The following is a 17,491-nucleotide window of genomic DNA, read 5'->3' as shown; positions in this document are numbered from 1 at the left end:
ATATCGACATTTTTCACTAGCAACGTAAATGAAAAAAAAAATATATATATCCACTCCCGTCACGCGCGTTTCGCCCAGTTCGAGTCCTTCAAAGAAAATGAATTGCGTCAAAGCCTTATTGGCCACCGCGCAGCAGCATAGGTGTAACACCTTTCATCGCTCGATCGACTGTGCCGATATAAAAGATCCAAGCAATCAATTTTTTGCGGCTCGCTCGCGCGCAAGCGCTTGCAATTATCAATACAACATGTACGAAGTGATTAGGCGCATGTCATTTTCACACGAAATTGATCGAAGAAGTCGATCACACCAGGATACTTTTCACGAAAATCCTTCATGGTAACGCGATGATATACCTCTACACGTATAGGAGTAATCTCCTACATATATCCACAGCGCAGCGTGTACACTATACACACGAGAGATCCGGAGAGTCACGAGCAGCGGCGGTATACCCGAGGGAGAGAGAGAGAGGGAGTCGTCGAGTAGCTCGCTACTCGCGGTCGTCGCTCGCTTGCAGTCTTCAACGCTGGCCTGGCCGGCAACTCGACTTTCGCGAGGGCTCGAGCTGAGCGCGCGCGCCTCTTCGAATCTTCGTCGATCTGTATTTTCGTTTTTTCCTTCGTTTTTTTTTCTTCTCTCTCCATGTTTTATGCATAAGTAGTGTGCGCTGCGAGTGTGCCGGTGTTTCGCGGAGAGGAAGACCGATGAGCGAGACTCGCGCAGCAGCCGACGCTGTTGGTACTCGGTGATCGAGTTGGTATTTTTTCGTAGAGAAGTGCGACGAGTTTTTGGTTTTTATCTGTTGTGATCTGAATCGGTAGTTCGAAGTGCAGTCATGGCGGACACCACTGTGGAGAAGAACATGATCAACACTATGAGCAACGGGAACAGCAAGTCCTCGAGCTCGATCATACTGAACTCGAGCAACAACAAAGATCGCGTAAGTTATTATACATACTTTCTATGAACGAGGCTTTATCTCTGACGCGCGTCGGTTATCGAAAATTGCGATACTGCTCGTAATTTCGGTTACGAGCCCTGTGATGTGTTTCCCACGTTTCGCGCAGTGGGAAACGAGTCCGAAAAGTAAACAGCTCTCTAGGTCGTGAGATACGACGAAGCGACGACACTTTCGGAAATTGTTCTAAAAGCTATCGCGCTGCAACATACGAGTTTATGAAAATGTGCCAGGTGCAATTTAAACTCGTATACGGCGCTGATTTCTTAAGAGTATCAAGCGAGCAAGCGCACGCGTAATTTTCGTAAGGCGATTGTGAAAGCGCGACAAGGCATTACTTCGCGGTGATCCCGAACTTAGCTTCGTCGTACACGTCTATCTCTCTCTCTCTCTCTCTCTCTCTCTCTCTCTTGTGTGCGCGTAAAGAGAAGTCGAAAATCCGCCTATCTCGATACCGCGGCACTGAAAGGCGCTACGCGATGGGGCGAATATGCACGAAAACTGCCGGAGCGTGAAGTAAAAATATAAACTTGCGACACCTTCGACTGCTACATGCACGTTGCTGCGCGCCGGCATTCTCTCGTTTACCATTACTGCTAATTTATCTCGGCGAAAAAGGAAGCTTGCTGCGGGAGTTTCGCTCGCTGTGCTTTCGTTGATTGAATTTCTTATAAAAAACGATGATAAAAGTTGTGCATCGAATGTCGAGAATCGACGCGAGCTATTAACGGCAATCAATCTAACGAAGCGGGTATTAAATAGTTTGACGTATTCGGAAATGAATTTTTGGTACAATATAGTCCGAGCCATACGAAGCTCGTAGCTCATGGCAAGTTCCATTCATATTTATAAGCCCGTAATCGTGACGATTCAAATTTCATATTTTATGTGAGATCGGTTCAACGATCCTCTCTTTCCCCATTCCCCAATAGAGAAAAATACCAACACTCGCAATTCCTCGATTCAAATCTCTCCAGCTTTCGCGCCAAGTCTCCGCTCGCAACCCCAGCGTCCGCCAGCAGAGGGATGGACCGCGCAGAACGAAGCGCCGGAGGGGTAGCCCGTGCATGCGAGCCGTATCACGCGATATCGGGGGGAAAGCGCATAAGGGCTTTGGCGCCGCGTGTCGAAAGGGTGTTCGGCCGACTCGATCCAAAGCTGGGCTGCTGCAGCGCGCACGGGGCAGCTTCGCCCTCCCGTCGCTGGGTAGCAGCACCGTGATACTATTGATTTTGCTGCGAATAAACACGCAAGTCGCCCAGCCAGCCAGCGCGAGCGAGAGAGAGAGAGAGAGAGAGAGAGAGAGAGAGAGAGAGAGAGAAAGAGAGAGAGACAGTCGCCAGCGCACAGCGCCGCAGAGCGAATCGTCTACGAGCGAGAGAAAAGGAATTCCTCGTACATCCTTCCTCGTATCCGCACTTCCGTGTCCGTTAGAGTATAATCGCCTCGGAGTGTACTGGGCTAGTGCTTAGCGAGTTATCCGGCGAAAGCGCGAGGATGTCGAAGAGCTTATTGTGCGGTGAAAAAACGGGAGCACGCTCGTAGGAAGGAGGCCGAGGAGGCTCCCAGTAGCGAGGCTCCGGCGGATCCTGTGCAGGCGGGCATGCACGCGGATCGTTTATCGGGCCGCTGACCACGTCTCCGTTCTTGGAGTGAGTATTTTCTCTCTGTTCTCGAGAAATCGCATATTTCATTATTTTCTCCCATTTTCCGAGGACTGCTCGATCTTTACGTAGTCGCGGCCACGCGGACCTGTGTGTGCAGGCGAGATTTTGATCTTTCCGAAAGTGCGCTGCGGACGATGGCTCCGCTGCTGCGCACGGCGGGATCTCGGGGAATTTCATTTCCGCAATTTCAGACCCTGCGGTTTCCCCTTGTGCTCTCCATGTGATTCATCGTTTTTCTGTTTTGCTCTTCTTTTTGACTACTATCGATTCGGCTTCCCTCTCGAGGGCTGCTGCACATACGAGCTTCGTGCTCGGGAATTTCGAGCAGATGTCTAACTTTTGGAGTGGACTTGTTTGGGAGTGTATTGAATTTTCATGAATTTGCGAGGAATACAGCGAGAGCCACTCTCGGTCGGATTTTTAATATTTTATATGCGGGACGTTATCTGCGGCTCCGAAGTTCAATTTAATAACGAGGCTGGCAAATTAAAGCGTGGATTGTACGCGCAGATAAGATTAGTACGATTAGTGCTGCGTTATAGGGCTGCAGAGCTTTTTAATAAAAAACGAGCTTGGAATAACAGACCGTACGCAGTTCAATTTTTCATCGATATGCACGGGTGAAGCTCCGCTCTCTATAGCTAGTTGGCTCTCGGCACGTTGGAACTTTGATTGATTTGTTCTGCATTTATATCGATCGGCCACTTATGTCTTTACAATAATCACGATGTTCAGGAAAATTTGAGTTTAATGATTCCGTTGAAGACGCTTAATGAGGGTATACGCCGTAATAAACCCGCCTTGGATGCACGTTATCTTTACGGTCAGACGTAGTGAAAGGTTATACGCGACTTCAATGAAAAACCTCCAGTTGCATAATGAGTCGCAGGTCGTTGTGGAAAAAATCTGTTCTTTAGCATAAGTAAGAATAGTTTTTACATGCAATTTTATTGTTTAGCGCCAAAATTGCGACAATCAATTTTAATGGCTCTAATGGTACATAATTTTCTACGTGTTTTTTTTTTGTAGGTTTACACAAATTAGCCCATGTGTTCGTAGAATAACCAAGAATTAATCAGTTCTTTTGTGAAAAAAAAAATTAATAGAGCAAACATTTTTAGAAAGAGTTCGCCTCCTTTCCTTGAAAAAGTTAAGAGCGTGTACAAATAATCGTGCAATTGTATTTGACAACACTTGAGAAGATCGTACTTTCTCTCACTACGTACATACTTTTCGATCCTCCGCGAGAGACCAGGCACACGATATATATAGGATAGTAGCGTGCACTTTTTTGTGATGACACATTGTGCGCCTTAAAATCTATAATTAAATTTAAAATCTAAATAATATTCTCAAACTAAGAAACGAATACTCGTTTCCAGCAAGTGAACGACATTACATGCCATTCATTAAATTAAATCATATTGGAAGGCCTTCATTGCAATAAAAAAAAATTTATATAACCGGTTCCCACAAATTAAATACTAAAAAATCAATAAAATCTATATATAGGATGATCGTTTACCAGTGGCGCTCCATCGATTTGCTCATCAGTGCCATTTTCGAAAATTAAACTATTTCGTGATTCGATTGACCTTGTCGTGGCAAATGAGAATCGGACAATTTCGCCCAAGCTTGCGCAACGGATATCGTCTCCTAGATTAAATAAAATCGACCAGGTCAAGCAGGCGTGTCTGGGCCCACACGCGTGAAGAAGATGCATGCGTGCAGGAAACGTCCAGCCTGGCGAATGCGAATGGCACTTATCAAAGCATCGAACGATGCGCTACGCGCGCGCGGAAGAAGGACACATTTAATAATGCCGTCTACACGCGACGTCAATTAGAATCATGCCAATTACAATTCTGTCTATAACAGTAGACTCGTGTCGCTACTGTAATTTTTTAAATTTTGGATGAGTTTAAAGCGACGAGGCATTATGTAATCGCAGAATCTCACTCGTGGATCAGACAACAACGACGAAACGTACTCCGATAATCAAAAGAAAAACAGAGAAGTGTGCGATACGTGTCGTAATTGTAATCTAAATATCTGTCTTATAATTGCAAAAGATTATAAGTGAGTACTTTACGAAAATTGCGATAGATTGTTTGTACTCGATTTCGTATAAGAACACTACACAGTACATGAAAAAGTTGGCTCTGACGAGTAGAATAATTAATCGGGTTTTTACCTACGCGAACGCACGATGCATACATTTTCAAGAGTTTCATATTCTGAATTCAAACGGGACGCTTTCAGTCCGCTTTTAGCGCTGGCGGAGAGTGAGAGGAAGTGCAAGCGAACGAGAGTGGCTCTTGGATATTTTCGATCTCGATACCGGTCTCAGTGCATATTCGACTTGTGACGAGTGATATCTAGAACAGTCTATACATCTGCTTTGGAACCGTAAAGATATGTTGGATCATCCCAGTGAATTAGACGCATTGTGTAAAGTAATTCTCAGGTTTTTATAATTTCGGGTTGGTGCTTGTTTATAACCTAATCGTTAAGCAACGTTTGAAAATGTAAGTGGAACCACACTGAATGTTCGACTGCATTCCTCGAGCTTATTTCGTTACCCTTTCGCAAGTTCGCTGGTAGTAAATTAACAACAAAGTATAAGCTATGAGTTTCGATGGATGCATTGCAAATTTATATCCTGAAAACTCTTTAAATAGTAGACATTTCAAAAACAGCTACTTTCTAAACTTGGAAAATAACTCCTGCTTCAACGAATCCTACTGTAACTCGTGTACGTAACTCGCTGTAAACGTTATTCGAGTTTTCCGTTTCAATGTACAGCTTGAATAACCCAGAGTTTTTTTAAATATCAACAAACGAGATGGCGCGTCGATAAGGTAGAAATCGATATTTCGTACAGCGCGTCGTTTCGCGGACAAAAAACTTTTCAACGGTTCCGCGTAATTGTATAATAGACAGTTACGCCGTGACGCAATGATTGAGTTGAAAATAAAGATAAATATTTGTGTTTGTTTTAACAAACGACTGCGCTCGACACTACGAATGGAATTTTTTCAAAGAGCGAAAATAGGTGAAGAGTCGTGCAAGTATACCGGTCGCATATGAATTATTGAAGCAAAGATCTTCGCTTTCATCTCCAAAAATTCATTCAGCAAGTGCTTGAATGGAATACTTGCGGTCAGCTGGCTGCGCGAAAAAAACCGCGGCTCTCTGGTCGACCGAATTCAATCCAAGGCGCAGCGTTACGTCGCCGGAGTTGAGAGTTTGAAAAGTTGAAGAAAATTTGCGTACATAGCTCTGTCGCATTTTGAACGTCCCGCGTCTCCTTTTATGCCCGCAGGACGTGGAAAGGGGGGAGCCGAACGGCGACGGCGGCGGTGGTGGCGGCGAAGAGCACAGCAGCAGCAGTGTAGTGGGGCGCCCGGCCGCGGGCAACTCGTCTACGTCGGGCGCCGCTTCGGAGGCCGTTTCCATCGCCTCGCTCGAACTTGGAGCAGCAGCACCTGGTGGCGCCGGCCGCAATCGCGCTGGCTCGTCTCGCCGCTGGGCCGCAGTCGCTCGTCTGCTGCGGCGCCTGCTGTTGGCGATGTTCCTGCTGGCCGGCCTTTTGGCCGCTCTCGCGGCCCTCCTCTTCTACATGGGACCGATCTTCCTCGTCCAGCTCTGCGTAGTGGCGCTGGTCGCCTACTTCGTAGCTGGAGGAAGGCTCAGGTGGTTCGTCGTCGCTCTCAAGACGGCACCGCGCGATATCAAGTAAGTTATACGCTCTTCTGCTCTCTTTCCGTTACACTTATATACTTATAGCAACGGTGCCTGGCTCTTTTTTCGGCTATGCGCGCCACGGAGGAGCACACATGTCGAGCATCTGCGCGCGCAGAGTTGCACGAGGGGAATTTATAAATATTGATGGGCGACGAATTCAAATCGCGTGCAAAGCCGTCGGTGGGAAATAACGATGCCTGTACAACTGCGTGTCGTAATCTTTTTTTCCTACAATTACTCTTATCTTTCGTTCTACCCGTGTCTATACGTCGACCATGAACATTTCGACTTTCCGAACCAAAAGAATCCGTGTTTAATTCCGGATCGAATTACTCTGAAATAGATCGTCGATCGCGCGGCAATATTTTCAACGAAAACTTCGACCGGCTGACCTAATTAGGGAAACGCGTTTCCCGCATTAATGGGTTAGAAATCCTCTCGAAATTCAAAAACGAACAAAGTAGCAGTGTAACACCGCGCGGTAGTTTCACAACAAGCCTAGCGCAACATCGTTCTGCACCTTGCGATTAATTATTTGCCTTGCGAGCGCATCGATTCCCGACACTGTACACACGCAAGCACCGTTGGATCTTCGTATACGCGGAACATCTCCGGCGCGTTCCGCTCCTCTCTCTCCGCGCTCTCTTATACAATTCCCTTTGCTTATGCCCTTCTTTCGCGACGACACACTCACACATGCACGCAGAGAGTCGATGCACCGCGTGTACCAGCTTTCTCCGCGTTCTATACACAGTCTCGGCTCTCTCTCTCTCTCTCTCTCTCTCTCTCTCTCTCTCTCTCACTCCATACTCTGTATAGTGCCACAGGTATGCTTTCCCTACGTGATGACGCGTCAGCCGCGATCGGAACCGCTAACCTCTTACACTGCAGCCTGTATAGATGTACCGTTTTCTGCGCCAGTAGTTTCGTTTTATTCGATCGCGGTGATTATACGCGCAATCGAGATGCGGAGGTCGCGAGCCAGGTGAATTTCTTTTCTTTCACTTGGTCTTCTTACGTAAAGCACCGGTCTGTGATAGACATGGGTTTTTAGCACGGCTCGTTGAACTGGCGTAGCTTTTGTGTATGCGATTGACGGTACAGCTGTGTGAAATTTCTCAAGAGCGAGTTTTTTGCACGTACATCGAGGGCAATGTGTTAGACAAGTGTTACATTGAAATAACTTTATACCGCTCTGATAAGATAATTCTATCGAATGTATACGCGTTAGTCGAACAATGTATAATAAGGAGGCGGTTTCTTGATCTTGAATTTTTTTTTCTCTAAGTGTGACAAGTCTCTCGGAAATTAACGTGACTTGCATTCTTCAATTAAACGCATTTTTATCCTTTATAGCAGTGTCGTCGTCGATGGCTCATTAACAATGAATGCCTCGCTAGGAAAAACATTCCCACGCGCGCGATTATCCTGATCGATGAATCCGAGATGTCGACGATTTCCCTCAAAAGCACCACTCGAGCGCATCTCCGTATTATTTCTGTAAAGCGACGTTAATCGAAGAACACGTGCATCGATTTACATAGCCACTGAAGCGTACAATTAATTTTGAACAGCTTTCTGACCATCGTAAGAAAATTGCATAACGTCGATCGATTATTTTGTCTCGGAAACTCGCGCGGATAAATAATAGATTCTACTTGCATGAATTCAAAATCGAATCAGTGTAGTACATAGGACGGACTTTCTTGCGAATCAAGTGGAAACGGCATTTACATCGATGACATGATTTTGCAATTTCCAGGTACAGCGGAAACGCTCATTTCCAAACATTTCATTACACTACTCCACGCACAGTTCACGACAAAAAGATAATTCTATTAACGAAACGATTGAAAGGACGCTTCGATGAAGTTTAGAAAATTAAATCACAACAACGTGAGCAATGTCTCTCTGATTCAATGATACGCACGCGTCGTTTGACAAGTGTACAACAGACGCACTCGTATAAAGCGTAACGATCGAGCTGTGTATGCACATGACTCGAAAAGGCTAATACGATAAAGTAGCCGCGGCACTTTGCGCAATCATTGCCGAAAATTGGCGGGACGTATCAGTCAGTTTCAGAAGCACGTGCGTGCACGGAGAATCTTTCTGGCACGACTCATCGCAGAAACGTGACGGTATACCGCTTGCCGTAACGGTGTTTTGTAAACAATTTCGGACGAAAGATTTTTTCTGCGCGTGACTTTCGTTGTAAACTGCAATATAGAATTAATTCATCTCTTTACCCAAATACGGAAAATGTTATAAGTTGTATGCTGATTTCTCGTCGGAGCTCCGAGGCATAATTGAATTTATTTATCGAATTCTCGTTTTCCCCTTTTTTTTAACTGGCTCATTCGCGTGCACACACTAGTTCCTATCGTGCCAATTTTCCTCAAGCTTCGTATTCAAGTGTGCCGAGGGATCCCGAGAAACGCGTCTGTCGGCGTACAGTATAGACCGGTTTTGCGCCTCGTGTAATAACGCACTTCGAGTGTGGGTATATACGTTTCGCGCGACCCCACCGCTGCCGGTATGTGCTCTTGTACGCACATAAAAGAGTTCGTCTATACAAGCATCGTGAGCAGCTGCTCAGGCTTTGAGTCACTGAAAAAACGTTCGTTAAAACTCTAGACGTCCAGCGCTAAACTCGCTGTTTTGAATGGTTGGCTTTTTTATGTGGGACAAGGGTGTTAATTATAAGGAAATTACTATGCTTCGCAGGAAAATCTAAACGATGGTTATTTCCAAAAAATCATTCGAAATCATCCGTCGAAAAAATTCAACTGTCGAAATCGTTTTGATGTGCATTGGTACGCACGTATTAATAGACGTCGATAACATCCTAATCTCTTCTACTAGACAGATTTCAACAGAGTTTTTGATCAAGCATGTAACGATGTAGTCAGCTAGTTCGAGACCAGTCGAAGCCACGTGTCCGACTGTCCGCATATATGTATCGATAATCACGTCGCGGTTGCTTCCTGAATATGCCGCCGGGTAATGACGCTCGTACAATGACGTCGCCTATATTCTGATGCTCGCAAAAACAGCGATTCTTGAAAATGTATTAACAGCATCGATGTACAACCTGTAGTTATCGATTATCACGCAAATTATTCGGACACGTGCGACCTGTTGATGCGTATCCGAGATATGCGTACACTCTAAAGATAGGGACCAGACTTGATTCACGAATATTTTTTATAGATATGATTCTAATCGAGATTTTTCCAGTTTAATTAGCTTCGCTTGGATTTATTCATTTATGATTGCTGTCGAGTGAAAAGTCCGTGAAAAGTATCTCTGTCCGTAGTTTCTTTTGCTCCCACCGCCCGCCTTGGCATCTTCCATTCCCAAGGAAACGTATATAACGGAATATTACAGTTTCGTCATAAATGCCTATATGCTATCGCTGTGCATTCCAAGGAGCCTTGGAGTTTGGTCCGTAGAAGGCTATTTCTCAAACTCAACGTGATTATGTTGTAATCACAATGGCAGAGGAAACATGGAATCATTTTCCTTATCTCTCGATGTAGTTTCTGCAGAGTTGTATTTGCGAAAAGTTGATTTTTCTCCACGATTGACCGATAAAAAATTTACTACTTTTACAAGACACTATCATAACAAACTTAATGCCGTAAGCGACGTCAAACCACGATGTACGCGAGAAATTAATGAGATACGAGCGTAATTTATGAAGCTTAAATCATACTTTATTAGGTACTTTAATATTCGCTTACGTTAAGAGACAAAACGTTCAATTACAAGCAATAAATACGACTGGGTGATAAAAATAAATAATAATCAACATCGTTTTCCAGGGCAATCAGCCGTTACGTGTGTTTGCTGTGGACAATAAAGGGTCACGAGAAGAAAGACCGAAGCGTCGCCGATGTGTTTCGACAGCACGTTGCTAAGAATCCTACTAAACCATGTCTCGTATTCGAGGATCAGGAATGGACCTTCCAGCAAGTATGTACACATTGCTCATTCTATACATAGACGCATATAGCATAATCGCCTTTTAATGTATGCTGGGACGTTAACTCGCGACGCTCGTTTTGAAATGTCGCAACCTGATATTGAGCTCGAGTGATTTCGAAAATACTTACGTATACCATACGAAATTGACTAACGTCTAACGAAATATCCCCATTCGCAGATCGAGGACTACAGCAACAAAGTTGCCCAGGTCTTCAAGTCGCACGGCTACAAGAAGGGTGACGCCGTGGCCCTTCTGCTGGAGAACCGACCGGAATACGTCTGCATTTGGCTGGGTCTTAGCAAACTCGGCATAATCACTCCACTTATCAACACTAATTTAAGGAAAAGTTCACTGCTCCACAGCGTGAACGTAGCTGGAGCTCAGGCGCTGATTTACGGTGCCGATTTGGCCGAAGGTGTGTATACACATGCGTGGAAAATATTCAAAAGTCATAAATGGACATTAAAAAACATTGATCTATTATAAGAATTAGCCTAAATGAAGCTCGTTGCAAAGGTGCAAGACGAATTGCGTTTTCCACAAAAGCCATAAAACTGATATTTGCATGAATTCAGATTTGCATGGAAGAATCGCTAAAATTTTTTCACTCCAAGAGGAGTACGACTCGAAGCACGTGACGCGTCCGAAAAAAAAGTTGGCTATCCTCGCTTGAGATTATGTCATACGTCGGTCTCTCTTTCTCCCGTTTCATAAACCTATATTACATAGTGATGAAATTCTTGTACGCCGCGACGACTATCGCGTGTCTCGGCTAAATTCTTGCTCGAGTGTGTTTAAGTAATTAGTGATCTTTATCTCACGTACCGCAGAAACTCTGAAAATGTCTGGCTGTAGACTCACGAGCCCAAACAAATTTAGGCGTCATTGGCGAAAATTTTATCCTGTCAAGGCTCTTCCAATTAGCAATGTATCTCATTACCTTTGCCTTCGCGCCTCGAATCCTCTTTTCTAGAATATGAATTCAATTCATTTTAAAATTTGTCGACGTATTTACAGCCGTAAAGGACATCGCGCCGTCTCTGGATGCCAAGCTGGCCCTCTACCGTCTCTCGGACGTCGCGAACCTTCCCACAGACGGTCTCAAGGAGAAGGAACTCGGCAACTTCTTGGCGGACGCATCGAGCGCAGCACCAGTCGTCCAGGACAAGGGCTGCTATGGAGACAAACTCATGTACATCTACACCAGCGGCACGACTGGTCTGCCGAAAGCCGCGGTTATCACCAATTCCAGGTACAGTACAGCTTCGCTTCGATTAATGGAATATCTGCGGATTTGCATATCGGATCTCCGCGATATGAGAGGAAACGCGGACGTCGAAGTATGCCGCGCTGTAGCTTGTATTAGAAACAGACTGCGCTCGCGCGACTCGCTCGATTTCCACTTGGGATCAAGTGTGTCAAGGACACGAGGTTGCTTCTCAAGGGTCGTTTGCCTTCTGCGGATTTCTCGCTCGTGCGCTTAATGACAATGTTCGGTTTTATGCGGTCTACGGAAGAATTTTATAAGTGTAGCTTGGAAAAGTACTAATCTTCACACGTTTCTTTCAGATTCATGTTCATTGCCAGCGGTATCCACTTTCTGGCTTCGTTCTGCAGCTCTGACAAATTTTACACGCCTCTGCCGTTGTACCACACCGCGGGTGGTGTGATGACTATAGGTCAAGCTCTCTTGCACGGTGCCACTGTTGTAATTAGGAAAAAATTCTCGGCTAGCGCATACTTCAGCGATTGTATCAAGTACAACTGCACGGTAAGTTCCTCTTACATGATAAATGTATCAACAAAGCATAAACGTATAAATTCTCTTCCTTTCATAATATTCTCCACTTTTAATCTATTCTACGCTGTCTTTGTGCTTTTTAATTCCCCGAGGTCCTTACGCTCCGCTGGTTTTGTTTGAACGAACGCTCTCGCTACTAACGCTTTCTTCTTTCCACTAATCCTTTGGGCCTGGAAAACTGCGATAAATTTCCAGGTCAAAAGGCTTTCTACCTTCAAAAGTGTACACTGATGCTTATGCATCATGTGCGTTTATCAATATACTATTATTTATTTTGTAATACCGCAGGTTTCGCAGTACATCGGAGAGATGTGTCGTTACATATTAGCAGTACCACCAAAACCAGAAGATAAAAAGCACAACATCCGCGTGATATTCGGAAATGGACTTAGGCCACAAATTTGGCGTGAATTCGTCGCCAGATTCGAAATCCCACAAGTATGTGAATTCTACGGAGCCACCGAGGGCAATGCAAATATAGGTGAGTCTGAGTTGTGTGCGATCTGAATAATATTTTAATTGCTGTAAATAGGAACATTCTTACGAAAAATTTGCTTTTTCAGTCAACGTCGACAACACGGTAGGAGCAATAGGATTCGTATCTCGTATTTTGCCAGCCGTGTACCCTATCTCGATTATTAAAGTTGACACCGATGGAGAACCAATCAGAAACGCGAAGGGACTCTGTCAAGTCTGTGAGCCTGGTATGTTGAATTTAGATGCCTACTCAGACAGATCCAGATGTTTTCGAAATTTATAACACATTTTTCTGGCTATTTGCAGGTGAGCCTGGTGTCTTCATTGGTAAAATCATTCCAAATAACCCGTCCAGGGCATTCTTAGGATACGTAGATAAAAAAGCATCTAAGACTAAAGTTGTCCATGACGTATTTTGTAAGGGCGATTCTGCCTTCTTGTCAGGTACAGAGATCATATTTTATTTGAATTTTAAAAACACACAAAAAGAATAAGAGATATTCATTGTTGATAATGTATTCTAGGTGACATACTTGTGGCCGACGAACTCGGTTACTTGTACTTCAAAGACAGAACAGGAGACACTTTCCGCTGGAAGGGAGAAAATGTTTCTACGTCCGAAATTGAGGCTATTGTCAGCAATCTCATTAACTACAGAGACTGCGTTGTTTATGGCGTTGAGGTAAATTTATCATTTTTTCGAAGACGCCTTGTCAAGATAAAATCTATACTTCTATTGTCTACTTTCTATAGGTGCACGGCGCTGAAGGTAGGGCTGGAATGGCGGCTATCTACGATGAAGACGGCACTCTAAATATTGATCGATTAGCGAAAGACGTGAAGGAGCAACTGCCCGTCTACGCAAGACCACAGTTTATTAGGATACTAACGAAAATCGATCTCACTGGTAAGAGCCTTTATAATTTGATTAAATGTACAAGACCAAAATAGTTTGAATATTATTCATAAATCATAATCGAATTTCCAGGTACATTTAAGTTGAAAAAGAAGGACCTGCAGGTCGAAGGCTACGACCCCAAAAGAATACGCGACAAACTCTACTACTTGGACTCGAAAGCTGGCTACCAGTTACTGACGCCGGACACCTACGATCAAATACAAGCGGGCAAAATCCGCTTCTGAAGGGACATGCGAACAAGCGGGAGGAAAGAGACTTCGCAGCGTCGCAGCTCGATTATGAACGTACAAACAGAATCAAAAGAAAAACGGAGGAATAACAACACTGTCCCAACACAAATAAACTCAGATGAAATATACACACAAGTGAATGCGCACAGCAAAATGCCAGAGAATTGCCTGATAACGACCTGTTGCGTCGCGTCCACCGTGCAATTTTCGCAATCGCTAATCTTCCTTTTGTAAATACTGTATAAGTTTGCATCAGCCAAGAAAAACTATTGGTAGATGCATACAAATGTAAAGAGAAAAATTGGATCGCGATTGGAATGACGAGTGCGCGCAAACTGTTCTGTCCGATCAACAATTATGTGGTAGAACTTTGTGCTGGAACGTTATTTTCATAAAGCAGAGTGACATCTCGAACATTGGCAAGATTTTATCATTTGCGAAGTAGGAAGTGAATGGGCGAATACGGCTTGAGGAGTTTCATTGAATTTTAAGAAAGATCGACATGATACGAACAAAAATTATTCTGATTTATGAGATGAGTGAAAAGTTCTACTTCAGCCTTTCGAAGCACGCGATTACTCGACGATCGCACATTCGCTAATGTATGATATAACGATATATTTTCATATACGCATCGTCGTTCAACAATGAGTAACAGATGTATGAAAAGAAAATGCACCCTCGTCCCTACACTTAATAATTATTCAAGACTAAGATTTTTTATGGAATAAACAGCATTTGTTTGCACGGAAAAAGTAGCTAAGAGAATAAATATAGAATTTGCACGTTTCAATGCATATTCTGTATGTTTCACGCACATTATCTTTCAAACGTTAAGTATTCCTCTGTCTTGTTTAGAGATCGTTCTATCGATGATATTTGTGTAAATAACCGCAACATATATTATCCACTGATTAAATTATTTTAGATCTTGAATGATTTTTAAAGGCAAAACGGACAAGCTTATCTTCGTCTATAGCGAAAATCCGAATTTCGTGTACAGTTGAGCGAATTGTCAGGCTTTTACCTAGAAAAGTGCAAAGTCTTTTTTGTAGGTAGTCGCTTAGAGCGTTTTCGTAAACTTAGAATTTTTTTATGGAATTCAAATTTTAAACAGATTTATATATTTATGCATAATATATAATTTTTAAATCATTATTTATTCCATTAGGAGAGCCCGAATGATTTCACCTTTTCTTCCAAGTTTAGATTTAGTTCTAAGCATGTATCTTATTTTTATATTCAATTTTCTTAGAGATTTAATATGTCGATTACGCGCAAGTGAAATTCAAACACCAAGCTTTACAAGCTTTTTTCCGTTTCTATACGTAACTGTGATACGCCTGCATCTTGCTAAACGTGTGACATCTTTTTTGGTACAACGTTTAATTTATATATTATTATATCTGTCCATTTTACTATAACATTTGTAAACAGTGTTCCGTGAATATAAAATATAGTGCTGCTACATCCATTATATTTTGAAAATATAACAATTGTAAATTAAAGGCTAACTATATATTACTCTGCAATCTTAAAGCAATTGAAAATTTAGTGGTCAATGTGTAAAAAGTAGATAGCACGTATATTATATACATAACATTATAAAGAAAGTAAATTTCTCGAATAAATAATTTGAATAGAGGTGGGATGCAAGTGTAAGAAGCTCAAATAGTGCTAAAATAGATATGGAAATAATAGAAATGTTCATAAGTTGCGAAGATGTCATCCAAAACATTTACTGAAAATAATATAGAAAAGACTGGTTTTGACAAAGAACAGACGATTTTCTTGTAGCATCGTATATGTAAAAGTTTTTACGAATATATTAACGAAATGCAAAGTAACTCATTTAACACATTCTGTCACACGCAGCATAAAAGTATTTATCGTTTAGGCTTCGCAATATTGACATAAGCTATATATCTATAATTCAATTGTTAAATACATGCAAAAAGTTGTAAAATAGTGTGCGGTATATTATGTTTAATTGCAACGATTAAGAAAAAATCAACGATTTTTCGTTCATGTCTTGATTCACAATCAGTGGTGTTGAAGTATGAATTTTTAGTCTTAAGTGGCGCTGTCGGTGATGTAGGTAGGATCTCCAAATGAAGAGTTAATTTTTTTATGACAAGTGGGGTATTTGAGCAGCTTAATGTTGCGATAATTTAGAATATATTGTTGCTTGTTATCTTTTTAGAATAAAAATTTTACCGTTTTTTAATTACGTTCTTGAACCTTTTTGATTCCATCTAAAGCTTGATTGTCCATATGAAAGTATAAACCAACTGCGAAGAATTGTAAGGACATCTCGAAACGATTTTAGAATATATCATGATTTTACGTACTTAACACGTAATACACACGTAAATACAAAATAAAGATGATACATTTTACATGGTTCTCGTTTACTCAACTGTTATTCTTTATACGTTTCATTTTACACTCTTTTGAGTTGTTTATATTTTCATTTTGCTTTTGATTGATATTACCCTCTACAGCCAAAACTTAGCGATACACAAATTTATTTTACTTGATATTTTCTTGCAGTTCTGATGAACGATCCCGGAAAATAGGACAATTACAATTTAAAACTACATTAAGACTCTCTACAAAGTTGAGGGAACTAATGTAGGCATAGTCGTCACGTTTTGTACACAAATAAGCTCGTTATCCCTTAATATTGCAAGGACAACTATAACTGTACTATGGACAGAAAAATTAATGTGGTTGCTTTATTTCTGCAACTACAAGGCAATTCGTGGAATCTTGGGTATTACAGGGTTGTGAGAAATAAACACAAGATTATAGTTTAAAGTGGAATATATTGTTGGAAGTTCATAAAAAGTTTATAATGAGAACTATAAAATTAGTGGCGAAAAAGCGACAAAAATATGGATATACAAATTAAACCAAACAAACTGTATACGACCATATAGAACGGAAGATTTTTATCATCGACTAGTTCTTGTAATGTATCGCCAAAAGCAGTTTTTAAACTCATCACGTTGAGCTTTGACTTCTCTTGACGCTCTTTCTTCTCGCGACATGCCGCTTCGTACGCAGCCAGCGCGTCTCCGAGCTCGTCAAAGCTCTCGCAGGCGCGAAGTTGCGTTTTTTCAAAAGCGTTACTGGAGAAAATTCCATTGACTATGTAGGCGATGGTTGACTTCTCGGAAATGCCCACCAGACTGGCATAACGCCGCATTCGATGCGCGTACTGTATCAAGGGTACGTTTGGCCCAGGGCGTTCCCTCCTAAGCTTTTCCATGATCTGGTACTCGTCGACCGCGTGACGGAACGTACTCTCCAGCGATACCTTCAGTTGTTTCCAAGATTGCAGATCACCCCGAGTCATCACCCAATCAGCGGCGGCTCCCGTTAACGCTCGCTTGGCCGCGAAGTACGTCTCGTACTCGTTCCAGCCGCTGATGGTCGCCAGATCGTCCACGATTTTGGTCCACGTCTTAACGGGCATGAGCTCGTCGTGTCCCGAGAACATTTCTAGCGAATTGGCCTCGTCGATGAAGGCGACCCTCGAGCGCTGCTGTGGCGATGCCGGCACCGCTGCAGCTATAGACTCCTGCAGTGCTTTCTTCAGAGTCTCCACCCAGACCGGCTCGCTCGTGTCACTTGGCTGCGGTGTAGTCGTTGATGGCGATTCTGGTTGTGGCAGTTGCAATTCAGGACTGCTC

The 17,491-nt window shown here is 42.9% G+C and overlaps 1 protein-coding gene across 4 annotated transcripts; it reads left to right on the top strand.

The window, feature by feature from the left end:
- Positions 1-517: 517 nt before the first annotated feature.
- Positions 518-16,192, top strand: LOC100120264 (long-chain fatty acid transport protein 4). Of its 4 annotated transcripts, none has more exons than XM_001603873.6 (12): positions 518-943; positions 5,954-6,366; positions 10,203-10,353; positions 10,544-10,781; positions 11,384-11,618; positions 11,936-12,137; positions 12,456-12,648; positions 12,731-12,871; positions 12,951-13,088; positions 13,169-13,326; positions 13,398-13,551; positions 13,633-16,192. In XM_001603873.6, the coding sequence occupies exons 1-12, from the start codon at positions 839-841 to the stop codon at positions 13,785-13,787; spliced, it is 2,283 nt and encodes a 760-aa protein (XP_001603923.2). In that variant the 5' UTR covers positions 518-838; the 3' UTR covers positions 13,788-16,192. The 4 variants fall into 4 exon arrangements, with proteins under 4 accessions (XP_001603923.2, XP_032453159.1, XP_032453160.1 ...); XM_032597268.1 differs by lacking the exon at positions 518-943 and adding an exon at positions 1,990-2,613; XM_032597269.1 differs by lacking the exon at positions 518-943 and adding an exon at positions 4,894-5,079.
- Positions 16,193-17,491: the final 1,299 nt, after the last annotated feature.

Source organism: Nasonia vitripennis, chromosome 2 (assembly GCF_009193385.2).
Source record: "Nasonia vitripennis strain AsymCx chromosome 2, Nvit_psr_1.1, whole genome shotgun sequence".
Lineage (NCBI taxonomy): Eukaryota > Metazoa > Arthropoda > Insecta > Hymenoptera > Pteromalidae > Nasonia > Nasonia vitripennis.
The sequence above is the reverse complement of the archived record's forward strand: the minus strand, read 5'-3'. Positions and strand labels throughout refer to the sequence as shown.